Here is an 18,578-nt window from a genome sequence, read left to right on the forward strand (position 1 = left end):
CGTGTACATGGACAGTGTCCAGGCCCTGCGTTCAAGCCCCAGAACTGGCAAAATAAAATCATTTAAAAAACATAAACCAAGGCAAAACATGTTCTAGGTAGCAAAGACTAAATGTGCTCAAAAGGTGGCTGGGAGGGTTTGGTGAGATCTAGGATTTTAGAGGGGTGGGCTTTCATTGGTATGGAGATTCAGAGGGAAATTACTGAATATTCCAAACAGGAGAAATGTATCAACTGCTTTGAACTTTCAAATGTTCCTTTAGCAGACAATGTGACAAAGAATGGTCCATTGAAGATACTCATAGTTATGTGAGTTGATATCCAGAAGAGAAAGCACTTGGCTGACGCAAGACTGGTTCTCAGCATTCAGAGAGACCTGAATGATTCCTGGGCCAGAGTACCCATCTATGTACCATCTCCACACACTCCTAGGAGAAGCCTATTCACAGTTGCCCTTCAAGTCTTTTTTTTAAAAGTCAGAGGAAGGGCCAGGAGCGTGGCCTAGTGGTAGTGTGCTGGCCTAGCTTGCATGAAACCCTGTGTTCGATTCCCCGGAACCACATACATGGAAAAAAGCAGAAAGTGGCAGATTGCTAGCCTTAAGCAAAAGTGTCCAAGTACAGTGCCCAGGGCTTGAGTTCAAGCCCCACGACAGGCAAGAAAATAAAAATAAAAAAGTTGGAGGAAGCGGCACTGTGTCTTAAGTGGTAGAGCGCTAACCTTGGGCTGAAGAGCTCAGGAGCAGTACCAGAGTTCAGGTCCCACAACTGACCAAAAAAAAAAGTCTGAGCCAGGCACCAATAACTCACACCTGCAATCCTAGCTACTCAGGAGGCTGGGGTATGAGGATTGCAGGTCAAAGCCAGCTTGGGCACTCTAAGCACCACTTAACCATCAGAAAACCAGAAGTGGCACAATGGCTCAAAGTGGTAGACCACTAGCCTTGAGCTGAAGAGCTCAGGGACAATGTTCAGACCCAGAGTTCAAGCCCCAGGACCAAAAAAATTTTGAGCTAAGCACCAGTGACATGCCTATAATTCTAGCTACTCCAGAAACTGAGATCTGAGGTTCAAAGTTCCAAGTCAGACTGAACAGGAAAGTTCATAAGACTCTTATGTCCAATTATTTCTCCCAAAACTGGAAAGGGAGATGTGGCTCAAGAGGCAGAGCACCAGCTTTGAGTGAAAAAGCTAAAAGATAGTTCTCAGGCATTGAGTTCAAGCTTCAGTACTGGCACCAAAATACATACAGATTTGAAAAAAAAATCTACCTCCATTGGGGGGATCTCACCTTCTTTTTATGGTTGGGCACGTATTATTTTTCCCCTCTTTCTTTTGCAGTGCTGGAGATAGAAACCAGAGCCTGGCAACATGCTAACTAAATGCTATACCACTGAACTGCATTTCCAGACTGAGACCCATGATTTGTTGTTTCTTGGTGGTGGTGATGGTGGTCATAGGGCTTGAACCCTGGGGCTGGGCACTGTCCCTGAGCTCTTCAGCTCAAAGCTAGCACTCTACCACTTTGAGCCACTGTGCCATTTCCAGGTTTTCTGGTGGTTAATTGGAAATTAGAGTCTCACAGACTTTCCTGCTGAAGCTGGCTTTGAACCACCATCCTAAGATCTCAGACTCCTGAGTGGCTAGGATTACAGGCATGACCCACGGGTGCCCAGCCTAGACCCATGGTTTTTAAACACATTATTTAAATCTGGCTAGAGGATCAGTCTGTCTCCAATCAAGTGACTCAGCGTGTTTTGGATGCATTTTGTGTTTGTTTAATTACTGTAGCTTTCTGAACCAAACTTGTTGACAGAGGACAACCTTGTTGATGTAATTCCAGGTTCTTGGGGAGAGGCACCATATTGTTCCTAGTTACTGCTTATTATACTTGGCTTGGAAGATCAAAACCGGAAACAGGGAATCTATCCCAGAGTCAAGGACAGAAAGAAACTCCAATGCCGAAACTAGCGAGCTTCCATTGTTTTTCTTTTTTTTTGCCCAGCATACATTAATAGTACAAGGAGGTTTGGTTGTGATAATACCATTGGGGTGTACACACTGTGCTTTCAACAAGTTTACCTTTTCTATTATATTCCTCTTACCCACTCCCTTCTCTCTTTTTCAAACAAAATGTGGATTTGACCTCCATTTTTAAAAATCGTTTAATGTGTTCAGAGTGCCATTCTGATGTCCCCAGAAGTTCCCCCAAAATGTTCAGACACACTTCATAGACTGTCATTTACACCCCCCCATCTTCCACAATTCCTCCTGTACTTAGAAGCTTCAATATTGAAATACATAGAATTCTGTGTATTCTAAGGATAGATAAAATTCTATTTGATTGGTTAGGTTATATGCTCAAGTGTTGGTTCAGAAAGTGTGGTCACAGTGCTCATAGGTTTTAATTAGTTACTATTATGTATCACTACCGAGGATAGGATTTGACATACCCAAGTCTTTTGGGAATCTAGAGATACTGAGTAGCTTTTCACTAAGTGAAGGTCATAGGAGCCAGGCACCTGTGGCTCATGTTAATAATCCTAGCTACTTAGGAGGCTGATATCTAAGGATCACAGTACAAAGCAAGCTAGAACAGAAAGATCTAACTTCTAGAACTGTGCTTCCAAGTGGTAGAATGCTAGACCTGAGTGAAAAAGCTAAGGGACAGTATGTAGGCCCCAGGATACACACACACACACACACACACACACACACACGGCTCTGAGGAGTAGTAGAAAATATTGATTTCTTCCACAGACATGGATGATATAGATGGATATGGATGACAAGTGTGTATGTATGTGGTCCTTGAGTGTGTTTCTTCATGGAGACAGCTAAGTCTAATGGATAAAAGAAGTAAACCCCCAGGTTCTAGTTACTCACACCTGTAGTCTTAGCTACTCAGGAGCCTTAGCTACTCAAGAGTCTGAGTTCTGAGGGTCACAGTTCAAAGTTAGCCTGGGGATGAAACATCTGTATGACTCTCTTCTCCATTTAACCACCAAAAAAGCTGGAACTAGAGCTGTGGCTCAATTGGGAGAGTGTTATACTTGAGAAAAAATGCTCAGGGAGGGCCGGGAGTTTGGCCTAGTGGTTAAAGTGCTTACCTAGCATGCATGAAGACCCGGGTTCGATTCCTCGGTACCACATACATAGAAAAAAAAGCCAGAAGTGGTGCTGAGGCTCAAGTGGTAGAGCTCTAGCCTTGAGAAAGTCCAAGGACAGTGCTCAGGCCCTGAGCTCAAGCCCAGGACTGGCAAAAAAAAAATGCTCAGGGACAGTGCCCGTCCCTCACTTCAAACCCCAGGAGTGGTCCATAAAACAAAAACAAACAAAAGAACTAAACTTTGAAGTTAGAAAGAAATGAAGTCTTTTATAGCCTAAAGTTTACTAGGAACTCAACTGACATAGCTCCATCATTTATACATGAGAATGCAAGATGCAGAGTGACGTGACTTGTCTGAAATTCACAATGCCAGTTGGAAAAGGAAGTCATAATAGAATCCAGCATTTCCTTCTAGCAGTCTATGCTGCCTTCTACCAGAAAAGAGGTCCACCTTCACGAATTAGGAGGCGAGTCCACCCTAGGACAAGGGCACTGGCCATTGAGGAGCACTGAATTGTTTGGTTAGTACTTCATTGATGATTTTTGTTCCTATAAAATACTCTAAATTGCAAAAATAGTGATACATCCTCAAGGAGCTGTCTGCCTCAAGAATGGTCATATGATGCTATTGTCTCTCAAACTCATGAGTCATTCCACAATGAGGAATAACCAGTTCCATGTTCACATATATACATTGAGTATTATGACTGTGTTCATCCACCCTTCCTCTCTCCATTTGTCTATGACTTTTCCCTTGGCCTTACCCCTCCACACCAACACACGTTCCACCTTTCTGGTATTCATTTTGTTCAACTGTAAGTTAGTTGCTCAAAGGAGTTATACCATTGGAATTCTCAGCACATATACTAAACTTTAGGTAACGTGTTTGTGTATATGAGTATGGCTGTGTGTCTGTTTACATGCATCTTTATAATTTCTATCTAACTTGCATATATGAGACAAAATATGAGTTCTTTGTGTCTCTGAGTCTGACAATATAATTTTTCCAGGTCCATCCATTTCCCTGAAAATGTCATACCATTTTTCCTGTTGGATAATTTAAATTCCACTGTGTGTGTGTGTGTGTGTGTGTGTGTGTGTGTGTGTGTGTATACTATTGACATCTTAAGGACTGTAGCTCATCATGTGGAAGTGCTTTGGGAACAGAGGTACTATGATTGGTACATAGTAGATGCTCAGTTATAGTTCATGATGGCTACGATGATGTAGGTGATTATAAATGTTATCTAAAGCCTCATATAGATAAAGGCAAGTGGCCAGTTCACCAACTCCTTGACGGGTTGCCCTTCCAGGTCAACGCTTGCTGTACAGTCAGTTGAGGAAATGTTTGCTGAGTTTGGGGAGTGAGCGTGTGGTAAAGAGCCAGTCTCCCTACATCACACTGTTAGTGTTAGGGAGAGATAACTCAGAAACAATCTGGCTGTTACAAAATGAGATAAACGGTGTGTGTGCATGCATGTGTACGTGCATGTGTGTGTATGTGTGTCTGTGTATCTGTATCTGTATCTATGTCTGTGTATCTTGGGGCTTGAACACAAGTCCTGGATGCTGTACCTGAGCTTTTTTGCTCAAGGTTAGTGCTCTACCACTTGATTCACAGCTCCATCAAGCACTGGTGGTTCCTGCTCGCAATCATAGCTTCACAGGAAGCTGAGATCTGAGGATCATGCTTTGAAGCTAGCTTGAGCAGGAAGGTCTGTAACACTTTTTTAGTTGTTGTTGTTGTGGGGCTTAAACTCTGTGCCTGGGCCCTGTCCCTGAGCTCTACAGCTCAAGGCTAGTGCTCTACCACTTGAGCCACAACACAACTTCTGGCTTTTCTAGTGGGTAATTGGAGAAAAAAGAGTCCCATGGACTTGCCTGCCTGGACTGGCTTTGAACCCGTAATCAGATCTCAGCCTCCCAAGTAAGTAGGATTACAGGCATGAGCCACTAGTTTCTGGCTTGAGATTGAAGTTTTTAATAAATGCAACAAGAAGCTGGGCAAGGTGGCTCATGCCTGTAATCCTAGCTTCTCAGGAGGCTGAGATTAAAGTTCAAAGCCAGTCAGGTAATACAAAGCCCGAGAGACGCTTATGTCCAATTAATCATTAGAAAACAGGAAGTGGGGCTGTAGCTCAAGGGTATGGCTGTACCCTTGAGCTGAAGAGCTCAGGAACAGCACCCAGGCCCAGGGGTAGAGTGGTAGCCTTGAGCTGAAGAGCTCAGGAACAGAGCCCAAGCCGGAGTTCAAGCCCCGTGACCCCCCCCCCCAAATAAATAAATGCAACAAGGTGCCCCATGGTCCCTAGTCCCCTTTCCTTTAGGGGATGAAAAGATTAAACATTGGTAGTACTGTCATGAGCTAAGCCTGAGCCTGGTGTGCCAGACATTGTTGAGCCATGAAGCCACTTACTGCAGAAAGAGACAGGGATTCTCACCACAGCCCTCACACCACCTCTTTTATCGCGTGAAACAAAATGAGGATCCACCTAGTGAAGTGACATTGCCCAGATATGATATGGCTAGTCAGCAGTCAAGCTGGAGAATGGGGGCGGGAGTCAGAATGGGGCTTAGTGCTAGAGTGCTTGCCTAGTAGGTAGGAAGCCCTAGGTCCAATTTCTCAATACCATATACACAGAGAATGTCGGAAGTGGTGCTGTGGCTGAAGTGATAGAGTGCTAGCCTTGAACAAAAGAAGCTCAGGGGCAGTGCCCAGGCCCTGAGTTCAAGCCCCAGGACTGGTCAAAAAAAACAGTTAAACTGGAATCCCTGTACTCACCAATTCCCTAGTGTCCCGCTATCATGATGGGACATTCTTTCACCTAATGCTTTCTTTCCACATCCATACATTCTTTTTTTCTTTTGCCGTTCCTGGGGCTTGAACTCAGGGCCTGAGAACTATCCTTGGACTTTCCTCAAGGGCAGCTCTCTACCACATGAGCCATAACACCACTTCTGGCTTTTTTTTCTATGTATGTGGTACCGAGTAATCGAACCTGGGTCTTCATGAATGCTAGGCAAGCACTTTAACCACTAGGCCAAACTCCAGGGCCTCAAAATCCATACATTCTTTCAACTAATGCTCTCGCAAGTTCCTCCTCTCTTCCCTGAATATCCAGGTCAGTTGGTTCTCAGAGATATAGATGAATCCATCCCCAATTAGGGTTAGCATTTTGTTTCTCTCCCCTGAGGCCAGGGACTGTGATCAGTCCTGTTTCTTTCACAATGTAGCCAGGGAAGGAGGGAGTCCTGGGGTGAAGAGGGTAGAAGAAAATAACTAGAGAGTAAGGGAGGGCTGTCTTTCACACTCCTTTACTTCCAAGATCCCTGACTCTATTTCTTGTCTCCCTCCTCCCAACATGCCAACTCCTCTGGCCTAACTCGGGCACACACATAAACCCTTCTTCTCAGGGAGGAGGAGCAGAGGAGAGGACAGTGGTTTCAAATTCCCTCATTCCTTCTCTTCTCGGAGCTTTCTGCAACTCCACTCTCTTCTTTCATCCTTCCTTTCCCCCACCCCCAAAGAGGCCTCCCAATGAAGGCAGACTCATGTGGTAGAAAGAAGTCTGGCAGCTGAGCCATTTACCCTCTCAGCTTCATTCTCTTCATCTGGAAAATAAGCAGGTTGGACCAGGCAGTTGGCAAAGCTTCTATGTGGATAATAATACCTGGCATTTGTCTGCGGAGTTCCAAAGAACTTAATCATCCCTAAAGCTCTGTGACGATCAGCCTCACATTACAAATGGGGAGACTGAGGCTCAGACGCAGAGAAGTGACATGACTTACCCATGTCATGGGGCTGGGAAATGGCAGAGCCAATATCTGAGCTTAGGGCAGTCTTTTTTTTTAAAGCTCAAGACTTTTCCCCGCCCACAGCTGCTGGTTCCTTCTTAGGCCACTTTTAGGCCCCATGCTGCTGATTCCTGATACCTATTTGAGGTCATCTCTGATCACTCTTCAGTCATGGGGCTTGAACTCTTGGCTTGGGTGCTGTCCCTGAGCTCTTCAGCTCAAGACTAGAGCTGTACCATGTTGAGCTACAGTGCCACTCCCGGTTTTCTGGTAATTAATTGGAGATCAGAATCTCATGGACTTTTTTTTTTTGGCCAGGGCTGACTTTGAACTATGATCTTCAGATCTCAGCTTTCTGGGTAGCTAAGATTACAGGTGTAAGCCACCAGCATCTGGCTTCTGATTACTCTTAACCCTGCTCACTCTACCACAGCCAACCTGTCTGCCCCCTCCCCAATCCCTGCCCTGACTTACCATCTCATGGCCTGTGCATTTGCTAATTCTCCGTGCTTGAATGAAACTACCCTCTCCTTTTCATGATGTGCATTGCACTCAGGTCACTACATGGGGCGGGGAAACGAGTAGAGAGTCTATGCTAACTGTGTTGGTTTTTTTCTTCTGTTTACCTTTCAGATCTGATGGTGAGAATTCCAGAACTGTCAGGTCAGTACCTCGTTTCTTTTGTAGTCATTGGGAACTGAGGCAGGCCTGGGGTGGGGCAGGGCTCAATTTCGTTATTTTGGGATCTATGGGCAGGGGAATGGGTCAACTCCAGGGTTCTCCCCTTCTTGGTGATAGTGGTGGGTATGGAGTGGAATGGGAGTACAGGGTGAATGTGGCAGCTCTGAGGAGAGGGTTGAAGACTCTTCTTCAGTGTCTGTGACCTTAACTGACTTAGAAGTGTGGTTAAACACTGCAGGGGCTCCTAGGAGCAGGCCAGACATGAAAGCCAATCTACAGAGTGGCCAGTACTGGACCTGAAACCTTCTCCATCTTCTCCTACCGGCTGAAGAGGGCATGGTGGATGTTGGGCTTCCCTCATCTAGCGATATCATTTTACCCTGAGTAGTAGGATTTGAATGAACTTCAGATGTGATGCATTTTAGACAATATATATATATATATATATATATACATATGATGGTGACAAGGAAAGATGTGTGCATGTGTGTACGTGTGTGCGTGTGCTTAGTTAAAACTCAGTGAGTTTTAATGGCATATGCATTTGCTACCTGAGGAAGCAGAAGTAAAATTGGGATAGGAATCTTCCCCAGGCATTCACCCAGGAGAAGCTTCATGAAGGCAGAAGTGTCAAGTCTAGAGATAATGCGGGATGGATGGGGACTCAGGATGTGGCCCAGTCATTCTCAACATGTACACTGAGGATCTTGGGATTGCTGTCTGAGCTGAGATGAGCCAAGAGATATAGGACAGGGAATAGTCACAGCCAGGGGCAGCCACTGACATACATGGCACCTTTGTGATCAAGAGAAAAAGGTTCTCTTCTCAGTGCCCCTTCTGGATGGATTAGTTGGGGGACGGGGGGAAGGATCCCTTTTCTCCTCAACCATTCTTACAGGCTAAAAAGGTTTGGTGACCATAGCATAATTCCCCACTCGGGTCCTTTTGGTTGTAACTCCTTCTGTGGGCCACAACTTGGCCAACTATATGCAGCAGTACAGGTCCTGTCATCTATTCCGTGAATATGGGCTAGGGTTAGAGGATTCCAGCACATAGATGAGACACTTGTCCCTAAGGGTGACCATACTGATGCCCAGAACCAAAGTTGGGGCTGTGGGAGGTTTGCAGTCTGATGCGAGCATTAAAGCAGGGAAAATAGGGTGGACACAGTCAGCCTTAGTGTCCAGGCAAGGGGTTTATGATGGTGCACAATTAGTCCTGGCATGCTGCCAAGGAGTGTGGCACAGGCACAGCTTGTCCTAGCACTTAGGAAGGTACTTGTCTAACAGGGGAACATGGATCTCACTGTCACACTGTAGGTTTGGAGGAAGGTGACCTGAGCTGACCCTGAGCCTGGGGCTTTTGTAGCATTCTGATGATGTGCCTGCTACTTGTTGAGAGACCAGATGGAAATGATCTCCATAGTATATAGCTCTTCCCGGAAAGGGAATTCCTTGGACCTAGAGCTCAAGGTATTTGAATAGTGATAATAATCATAAATTATATGTATCTCAACCACAAGTCAGAAGCCAACATATGTTTGGCTTTTCTAATTTACACAAGTTGCCAGACTTTCTTTTGTTTGATCCTCCCCATGACATTGTCGGTGAAGCCAGGACTGGCCTTAGCATCATTGTTTTATAGTTGAGGAAACTGAAGCTCAGGGTAGTTGTAGGTTTTACCTACGGTCATATAACTAATATATGTCTAAGCTAGGATTCCATCCTTGGTCTTCCTGGCACCAAGCCTAGAGTCCTACCCACATGGTCACTGCTGGAACTTTCAACAGACATGCAGATAATAATAATCATCATCCGCATCCAAATATTAGTAATCATAGAAATTATCATTGATTCCTCATATGCTAAGAACTTGGAATATGATCTTATTTAATGCTCACAGCAGCTGTCTGAGGCATGGGTTATGATCTCTGCTTTACAGATCATGAAAAGAAGGTTCTGAGAGGATCAATGCCCTGTCCAGGGAAAAAAAAGCATATTGGGGCAGTGTGTAACCTCATCTCTATGATCCTTTCCCTGGGCCCTCTGGTGTAAAGGCAGTGTGTTTTACTTAGACTTACTTCCTGACATCTATCCTGGGGCCATGGTCTAGGAGCTCTAAGGGCCTTGAGGACTGCACAAGCAATGAAGTAATGGTCAAACTCAGGCAGGAGGAAAGGCCTGAAACATACCATGTTTGGGGCAAGATCTTGCAAAATGGTATGAAGATGCTTCTCATGAAATCAGGGCTAAATGGGGTCCTCTGAAGATGCTGTCAGGACCCACATATACACATACAAATTCTACAGCTCAATGTGAGCTCACACTACGGCTCACATCCGTAATCCTGGCTACTCAAGAGGCGGAGTTATGAGGATTCCAGTTGAAAGCCAGCTCCAGCAGATCAAGTCCATGAGACTTTTTTTAACATTCATGAGGCTTGAACTATTGGCCTGGTTAATAAATCTCATAGAGTTTCATGCCCAGGCTGGCTTTGAACCTTGGTCTTCAGATCTCAGCCTCCTGGGTATCTAGAATTACAGGTGTGAGCCACCAGCACCAGGCTTGAAGGAACTCTTTATCTCTAATTAAACAACAGAAAACTGGAAGTGGCTATGTGGCTTAAAGTGGTACAACCCTACCCTTGAGCAAAAATGTTCAGGGATAGTGCCCAGGCCTTGGTTCAAGCCCCACAAGTGACTGACTGACTTAATTAATTCCACAGTTCCCTTCAGTGAGGAGTCAAGGATAGCTTCCTGAGCAGGGCTGTGTAGGAGACTGACTTTTTGTATCAGCATTGTATAGGGAAGCCAGGGATATGTTTAAAGATAGACCAGTCAATTCAGCTAAAGCAGATCTAGCTCAAGTTCTGAACGCTTGTCAGGGACTGGCTCAGAGACACCTTCTGAGGAAAGTTGGAGAGAGGCTGGGGTCTGTAGTCTGAAAAGGAGCAAGAAGTTTGGATCCAAATTAAGGGCTCTATTTTTGGCCAAGTTTCTTTCGAATTCCCTGGTTGGGCAAGTCCATTTGTCTCTAAGAAATCTAGTTTCCTCATACAATAAATATATGTATATAAGTATGTACATATGTACATATGTACGTGTGTGTGTGTGTGCGTGTGTGTGTGTGTACAGAGAAGGGTTTAAGAGTATAAGGAGAGGCCTGGACTGCTGTGAAAAATGAACAGCAAGGACTAAGCAGGGTAAGTGGATTGCAGTCTACCCATGGCAGGGCTCAGACTTGAAGGCTTTTAAGTATTGGGTGGCAGAGGAAGCATAGAGTCTAATTGGAGCTGAACAGCTGGTGATGGGGGAGGGATGGGGGGCAGACGAAGGTGCCTGGGCTGCCCATAGAGCTGAGAGAACTTGTCACACCTAAAGGCACGTTAAGCCAAGGTCCAAAAAAGGACTGGCAATGGCTCAAGGTTGCAAAGCTAACTATCAGTAGAGCCTGCTACTGCATGCTCTTTACAGTCTCATTTAACTTCTCTGGTCCTTAATTTCTATTTGGCAAAACGAAAATGCTAATTCTGCTTCTCTGAGTGGATGAGAAAACTTCAAGTAAAGGAAGGCTCAACATAAAACAGTCAAACAGACTGTAGAGTCCGTCATCCTTGTCTAGTCTTCCTCTAACCCCAGTCATTGTTTTGTGCTATCGAGTCAAGCTGCAAAAATAAAAAATGCGGACAAGTATAGAACTTGAAAATGATAGGCAGGAGAAGCCTAGTGGATTTCCTCACCTGAATACAAAAGGAGCCAAGAACTCCAAGGCTCTGCTGGCAGAGGGGGATCAGACTGGAACTCTGGGGCCCTAGGGACCAGGCAGGGGTTGCTAGGCACGCAAGGATGAGAGCTGGAGGAGGTGGCCTGTTGCTAGGAAAGGAAGGAGGGGGTGGGGGAGCCACTGACACCCGCAGAGCCAGGGACGTCCCCATGGCAACGGGAGCCGCTGCAGTCTGGAGGAGAAGTGGGAGGAGGAGCCACTGCTGGCTCTGTTCCCAGAGGAGGCCTCCCACTCCGGGCCTCAGTGCCCCCATCTGTCCGGGAGTTAGGATTAGGTAATCTCAGAGATTCTTTCTTGCTTTTATCTTCTGGCAATCTCAGATGACAGAGATCTCCTTCACAGGACTAAGAAACCAGCAGGCCCTAAACTCACCCTGCACCTGTTTAGCTCAGCCCAGCTGCCCCACCTTTTCCAAATCTCTTGTTCCCCCTCTTTCCATTGCCTGGAGTCTTGTCCTTTACTGCCTGCTGAATTCTTTCTGGCTTTGGGGTTGCTGATCTGCCAGTCTTATAGCTTTATCCACTTTGATTGCTTCCTCCTTCACTAGTTTTTTTGGCTCCAAAAAACTCTGAGCCCCTTTTGCTGTCCTTAGGAATTGAGCCATTTCTAAGAGCTGGGTTCTATACAAGTTGTTTGTCCAAGCTTAGATCTCTTGCAGGACATGTGTGGTGTCGTATTGTACATCTGCTTTGACATATGAGACAATAAATACTCTAAGAATTCCAGGTTCTAAGGTCTAAGGTTCTTTGGGTATTATGTGGTGGCGGGCAGGGGGGGGGGAGCTGTGTTAAACTTGACTTTATATAATTGCTGCTACCCTAAGCTTAAGGTGGAGATATGATTTAGCATCATGAGCAACCTCAATAGCTACACTTGCCAAGTGATACATAAAGCTTGCCTATGCCAGGCATCATACTGGACACATACTTTCCCCCAAAGTCTCTCATTTCACCTTCACAATAATCTTATAGGGAAAATAGTCTTGTCATTTTACAGATACTCTTGTCTTTAAGGTAGAGACTAGGTAGATTTGTGATCACCATACTATCCTGTGGTTAACCTGATTGCATTCCTGAAGTGGGTACAGAGCATTCCCTAAGTTATTGTGTGTGTGCATGCGCACATGCATATGCAGGGATTGTGCTGGACAATCTGCGGGGTAACAGAAATAGGCAGTCAGGGTCCCAACCCATGGGAGCTTCCAGTCTGGGTTGACTACAGACACAGATGAGCCAGCTCTGCAGGCCCAGATGGGAGTGTGATAATGAGGTGGACAGCCAGTGTGTAAGGACAGTCGAGAGGGTTTGAGCTAGATTCTGATGAAATGGAGGAAGAAAGAGGAGAGGAAAGAGGATTGGGGGTACTTTTCCCGAAGGAAATCCCTTCCTAGGATGCTCCAGAGGGGTGAGGAGCAAAGGGCTCCTCTTCTCCCTTTCCTCTTTTGTGTGCTCTTGCCCCCGCCTGGCCCAGCCCCAGGAAGTGGGTGACCCCTATCCTGGCTGAGAGCCTGGTTGGCACCAAAATAAACTTGCCTTCCCTCTCTTCCCCTCCCCTTGCCTCTGTCCCCTCTGTCCTGGCTTTAATTAGCAGCCCCAGGGATGAGTCACTTGGCAGCTGGGGAGGGAGGCTGCGCAGAGCCCAGTTAAGCTTTGACTCCTGCCCTGAGCCTTGCGGGCAGCACCACTGTGTTCATGTGTGTGGGTGTGCATCACTGCATGTCAGGGAGGCTCCGTGTCAGTGTGGCTGAGAAGAGTGCAGGGGCAACATTGCATGCTGGCTCGTAGCCATATCCACAAGGGGGTTCTGCATAGAAACGTATCTGGTATTTGTGACATTTGTTTCTGAGTGTCACTGAATGTCAGGGTATGTACATGTGTGCATGTGTGAGCATGTGCGTGGTATCTATGTGCCAATGTATGTGTGCCTGTAGTGTGTGGTTGTGATAGTAAGTGTCAGGAAATGAGGGAACTCTGGGGTGAGCAAACACAAATGCCATATAATTGCATTCATCCCTCCTGACATAAGTGTTCTTTATGCGTTCCCACCACCACCACCTTATGCAAGCCCTGCACTTATATTCCCAATTTTCACTTGTCTTAATCTGGGTACATTTTGTTGCAGGGAACAGAAGCCCACTCAAACTACCTCAAGAATAAAGGGGGGGTGTTGTGAAGCCACATCTCACAGAATCTAAGAACAGTAAATGAAGTGTAGAGTCAGACCTCTCGCCAGCTGGATGCAGAACTGCAAAGTCAAGGACCTAGATTGCTCTCTTGGTTTCTGGATCTCACGGGCCCAAGGCTCTTCTCTTGCTGTCTCTGCATCTCTCCCAGATTGTCTTGTCCCTGCCATCTCTTTCTGTCTCTGTATCTCTCTGGATCAGCTTACTTTTCTGTCACACATTCTAACATATCCACTAACCTGGAAGCTCGGTGACCTTCCAGCTTCAGAGGCCACCTCCATCTGACAGCAGTGATTTCTGTCCAAGGCAGCAAGGGGCTGAAAGTCAGGAATAGTTTCTTTGAGAAGTGGGTAAGGATTGAACACTCAACACTGGGCTGGGAGTGTGGCCTAATGGCAGAGTGCTTGCCTAGCATGCATGAAGCCCTGGGTTCGATTCCTTGCTACCCACATACACAGAAAAAGCCAGAAGTGGTGCCGTGGCTCAAATGGTAGATCCTTGAGAAAACTCAAGGATAGTACCCAGGAGCAGAGTTCAAGCTCCAGGACTAGCAAAAACAAAAACAAACAAACAAACAAAAACAGTACTTGGCATTTGTTCTATAGTGAGCATAGGCTTTATGCACACAAAAGTGAGGCCAGAGCAAAGGGATGGAACACTAAGAACCCAATAATGGTGGCTAAGATTGCCTCATCACAACTTTTTGTTTCCTGGTTCATTGCAAGGTGACCTTTGCTAATGATGTTTTCGAGTTCCATGCTCTTGTATCAAAATACACTGGTTTCACTTGAAGGCAGAGCTCAGAAGTAAAGCGCCTGACTAGCACGCACAGGGCTCCAACTTCAAACATTAGCACTACCAAAAAAATATCTAAAGCACAATGAGCAGAACAAAACATTGTTTTATCTAAAACTGTCCCCCTTTTTGACTGATCTGTATACAATGTAGGTAGTTGACCCCCTTGCCTTGCACATACTAAGTATCTGCTTTATAAATGAGCTGCCTTGATCTCTTACCTTATGCCATTTTTTTTTGGTGTCAGGCCTGGGGCTTGAACTCATGGCCTGGGTACTGTCCCTGAGATTTTTGTGCTAAAGATCTTATGCTATTTTACACCTTCAGTGGATATTTTCATTGTTACCAATCTATGGTAGTTTTCATAGCCTCAGAACAACTGCACAATACATTGAGTATATAGCTGCTACAAAGTTTTGAATGCTTCAGGAATGTTTCTATGTTGTTAGTGTAGCTACTGAATTTATAGTTTTTATAGTATATAATTAGAAGCACACATTATCCATATTACCAGCTGGACGCTTGAGCTTACTTTTCCATTAACACAAACCCTGCAGTTTTTACATTAATTAAAGAGAGAATTAATAACCTCTTAGACAAGTTTTCACCTATGAGTGAAGAGTTAGGAACCAGCTATGCCAGTAATGACTGGTGTTCAGACCCAAGGAAGATGCTTACAGCTCTGGCCTGGCATCTTCCAATTCAGCCAGCTTCTTCATCACCTCCTGGGATCCTCTGGTTTCTGGCATGGCACATGATAGGTGTTGGATTTTTTTTAAAACAAAATTTGCCATTTTGCTTATTGTGTGTGTGCGTGTGTGTGTGTGTGTGTGTGTGTGTGTATGTGTTGGTACTAGAGCTTGAACTTAGGGCCATGACACTCTCCCTTGGCTTTACCACTCAGAGCTGGCACTTTACCACTTGAGCCACAGCTCCACTTCTACTTTTTTTTCTGGCTAGTTGAAGATAAAGAATCTTACATACTTTTCTTCCCAAGCTGGTTTTGAACTGATATCCTCGGATCTCAGGCTCCTGAGTAGCTGGGATTATAGGCAAGAAACACTGGCTCTAAAATGTCCACTTTTATTATTACTGTGAAAACCATTTTCTGTATACAAATGATAAGCCTAAGGGAGAGAGAGAGAGAGAATTTCAGGCTCAAGGAAACTTTCCTCCAGCCCCTCCTCTTACTTTGTTTTTATTGTTCAAAATATTAATCATTGCTTTGGTTCAGAAAATGTGTACTTGATTTCAAGTGGCATTAGGGAACACTTGAAACACTGTATCTTTTATTCTTGTGACCATCCTGCCAAGTCAGAATGATTTACAGATCAGGAAATAAACACCTGAAGAAGTAAAGTGACTTGTCCAAAGTTATCTTTCTATTTATTCTTTTATTATTTCATTCAAGGACAATTTTTTGGAGTACCTTACCAGTGGCTGTTGAGATAATGTGATTAATAGGATGGTGAATAAAGGCACTGGGAGTGTGGCCTAGTAGTAGAGTGCTTTCCTAGCATGCACAAAGCCCTGGGTTCCATTCCTTGGTACCACATGCTCAAGTGGTAGAGCTCTAGCCTTGAGGAAAGCCCAAGGACTGTGCTCAGGTCATGAGTTCAAGCCCCAGGACTGGCGAAACAAAAAAGGATTGTGAATGATAGAGTGATAGATCCTTCTCTGATCCACTGTATGGCCAGGAAACAGGCAATTACCCACAATTATAAGGGAAGTGTAGGGTGCCATGGGAGCACCACAGAGGTCTGCCCAACCCAGCCCCGAGGGCCAGAGAGGCTTCTCCAAGCTGGCATCCAAGCTGAAACCTAGAGGGTGAGCATAAGTTATCCAGAGGATAGTGAGTCAGGCTGGAGTGAAATGAGGTGAATAGTATTGAAGGCTAAAGCTGTGGGAGGGGTGTTTAACACCTGTATTTCTGAGGCACTTTTGCAGTAGGATGGGGCTATCATGAGACAGGGTCTGGAATGGTAAGAAGGTATATTAGGAGGCTGGGTCTGGAGCTTTGGTCGGTTAGACCCAGGACTGGGATGCTGCAGGACACAGCAGCAGTGGTTTTGTGTTTCCTGGGCTCCTAGATAACACCTGCAGGGACTATGCCCAGCATCTACACAGGATTCCATTGGCTGCAGTGCCCTCTAGTGTCCACTGGACCATCTTGCAGGTTCCATCTCTACATCTCAGCTCTTTTCCACCAAGACTAGAAAAGCCCAGTGCTGAATGGTAGGATCATTAGGATGAGCAACACAAGATACCCAGATCTCACAGAGCTTCCAGTCCAGAAGAGGCAATGAGCATGCGAACAGACAGTAAGGGAAGAAACTAGCTGAGATAAAAGCAGGGTGCAAGGACACCAAGTTGGTAACCCACGCTGCATCCTTCCCCGGGTAGAATCAGGACAGGTTCCCAGAGAGGACAATTTCGTATTGGCTTTTAAAGAACAATGGGGATACTGGCCAGGTGGAGAGGTGGCTGTGGGGACCCAGAGGGACAACACAGGTGAAGATGAGGCACAAAGAAGCAGTGTGGAGCCAAGAATTACAATTACTTTTGCTTGGGTGAGGTGCAGGTTGAAGATGGAAGCATACAAGCATGATGGTACATATTTACAATCCTAGCATTGGGAAGATGAGATAGGATGATCACAAGTTGAAGGCCAGTCTGAGATATACAGCAAGACTTTCTCAAAACAAAATGGGGGGAGGGTTGAGCTTTGCTGGAGTCAGAAGATGGATACTTAAACACAAAAGATTCTAAAATGCCTGCTACTAGCATACTTACTATGTATTTAGTATATGGGGTCATATAGGAAGCTTCCTGCTGGGTGCAGTGGCTCATGCCTGTAATCCTAGCTACTCAAGAGGCTGATATCTGAGGATTGCAGTTCAAAGCCAGCCCGAGCACTAAAATCCGTGAGACTCTTATCTCCAGTTAACCACCAGAAAACCAGAAGTGGCACTGTGGCTCAAGGGGTAGGGCGGTAGCCTTGAGCTGAAGAGCTTAGGGACAGCACCCAGGCCCACAGTCCAAGCCTCATCACACACACACACACACACACACACACACACACACACACACACACACACACACACACACACAAGCTTCCCTACCACTTGGAATTGAATTGCAACCTGAAGATCTGATGAAAACTAGAAGTTCACATTTCCCCACTAGAAATCAATGTTGTTCTTATAACCCTAGGAGTTTCAGAGAAACTTTTTCTAATACCTGTCTGAAACACAGACTTCCAAAATGCTTTTCGTAATGAGGAAAAATACTCTTATTGTGGTCTCTAAGGCTCTGTAAGATAGATTCTGCCTGCATCTCCAGTCTCACATTTGTCCTCTTCGCATTTTTCCCTCACTCATATTGGCCTTTTTGCTCAGGTCCTCTCCACTTCCTAGAATACCACCCCCTACTGTCCTCACTGAAAGGACATGTTTCTGTCCTCTCACTTGGATAGGCTCTCCCTAAGAGTAGGGCATTGTCTACCCTTAGTCACTACTGTATTACACCGGGCCGAGGGCCTGGCCCACATCATCTGTTAAATGAAGTAAACAAAGTCTCACTAGTTCCCTGTGACTGGATCAATCTCCTTACCCTTAATTCTTTCCACTCTTCTTCCCTTGGTGGTCCATGAACATGACTCTATATAATGTGCTTTAAAATGTCTAAAGTCCAAAAGTGGCCCCAGAATAAAGTATATTTTCCTAGAAATCTTCTATCTCTGAAAGCAAACCAGACTTTCCACAGGCCTCCCCACACTTGTTTGGGAGAAGAGTAAGATTCTTGGGCTTAAACTGAAACTCAATTTTATTTTTTTTTTGCCTGTACTAGCAACTTGCCTCCACGTTGGCTTTTTGCTGGTTAATTGGCTATAAGAGTTTCTGCTACAGCTGAGTACTGGTGGCTCACACCAGTAATCCTAGCTACATAGGAAGCTGAGATGTGAGGATCATGGTTCAAACCACCCCTGGGCAGGAAAATATGTGAAGATTCTCCAATTAACTGCCAGAAAACCAGAAATGGAGCTGTGACTCAAAGTGGTAGAGCCTACAGTGAAAAAGCTCAGGGACAGTTCCCAGCCCCTGATTTCAAGCCCTGAGAGAAAGAAAGAAAGAAAGAAAGAAAGAAAGAAAGAAAGAAAGAAAGAAAGAAAGAAAGAAAGAAAGAAAGAAAGGGAGGGAGGGAAAAGTTTCTCCTTAAGCTGGCTCCGAACCATAA

General features: G+C 45.3%; 1 protein-coding gene across 2 annotated transcripts in view; it reads left to right on the forward strand.

The window, feature by feature from the left end:
* LOC150040861 (IQ motif and SEC7 domain-containing protein 2) overlaps positions 1–18,578 on the forward strand; it is a 111,100-nt gene that overhangs the window by 30,849 nt on the left and 61,673 nt on the right. For both annotated transcript variants that reach the window (XM_090326010.1, XM_090326012.1), the window contains exon 2: positions 7,536–7,565. In XM_090326010.1, coding sequence (XP_090182136.1) covers positions 7,536–7,565 — 30 coding nt within the window. The remainder of the gene's footprint in view (positions 1–7,535; positions 7,566–18,578) is intronic.

Source organism: Megascapheus bottae, chromosome X, assembly GCF_031878675.1.
Source record: "Megascapheus bottae isolate mThoBot1 chromosome X, mThoBot2.hap1, whole genome shotgun sequence".
Classification (NCBI taxonomy): domain Eukaryota; kingdom Metazoa; phylum Chordata; class Mammalia; order Rodentia; family Geomyidae; genus Megascapheus; species Megascapheus bottae.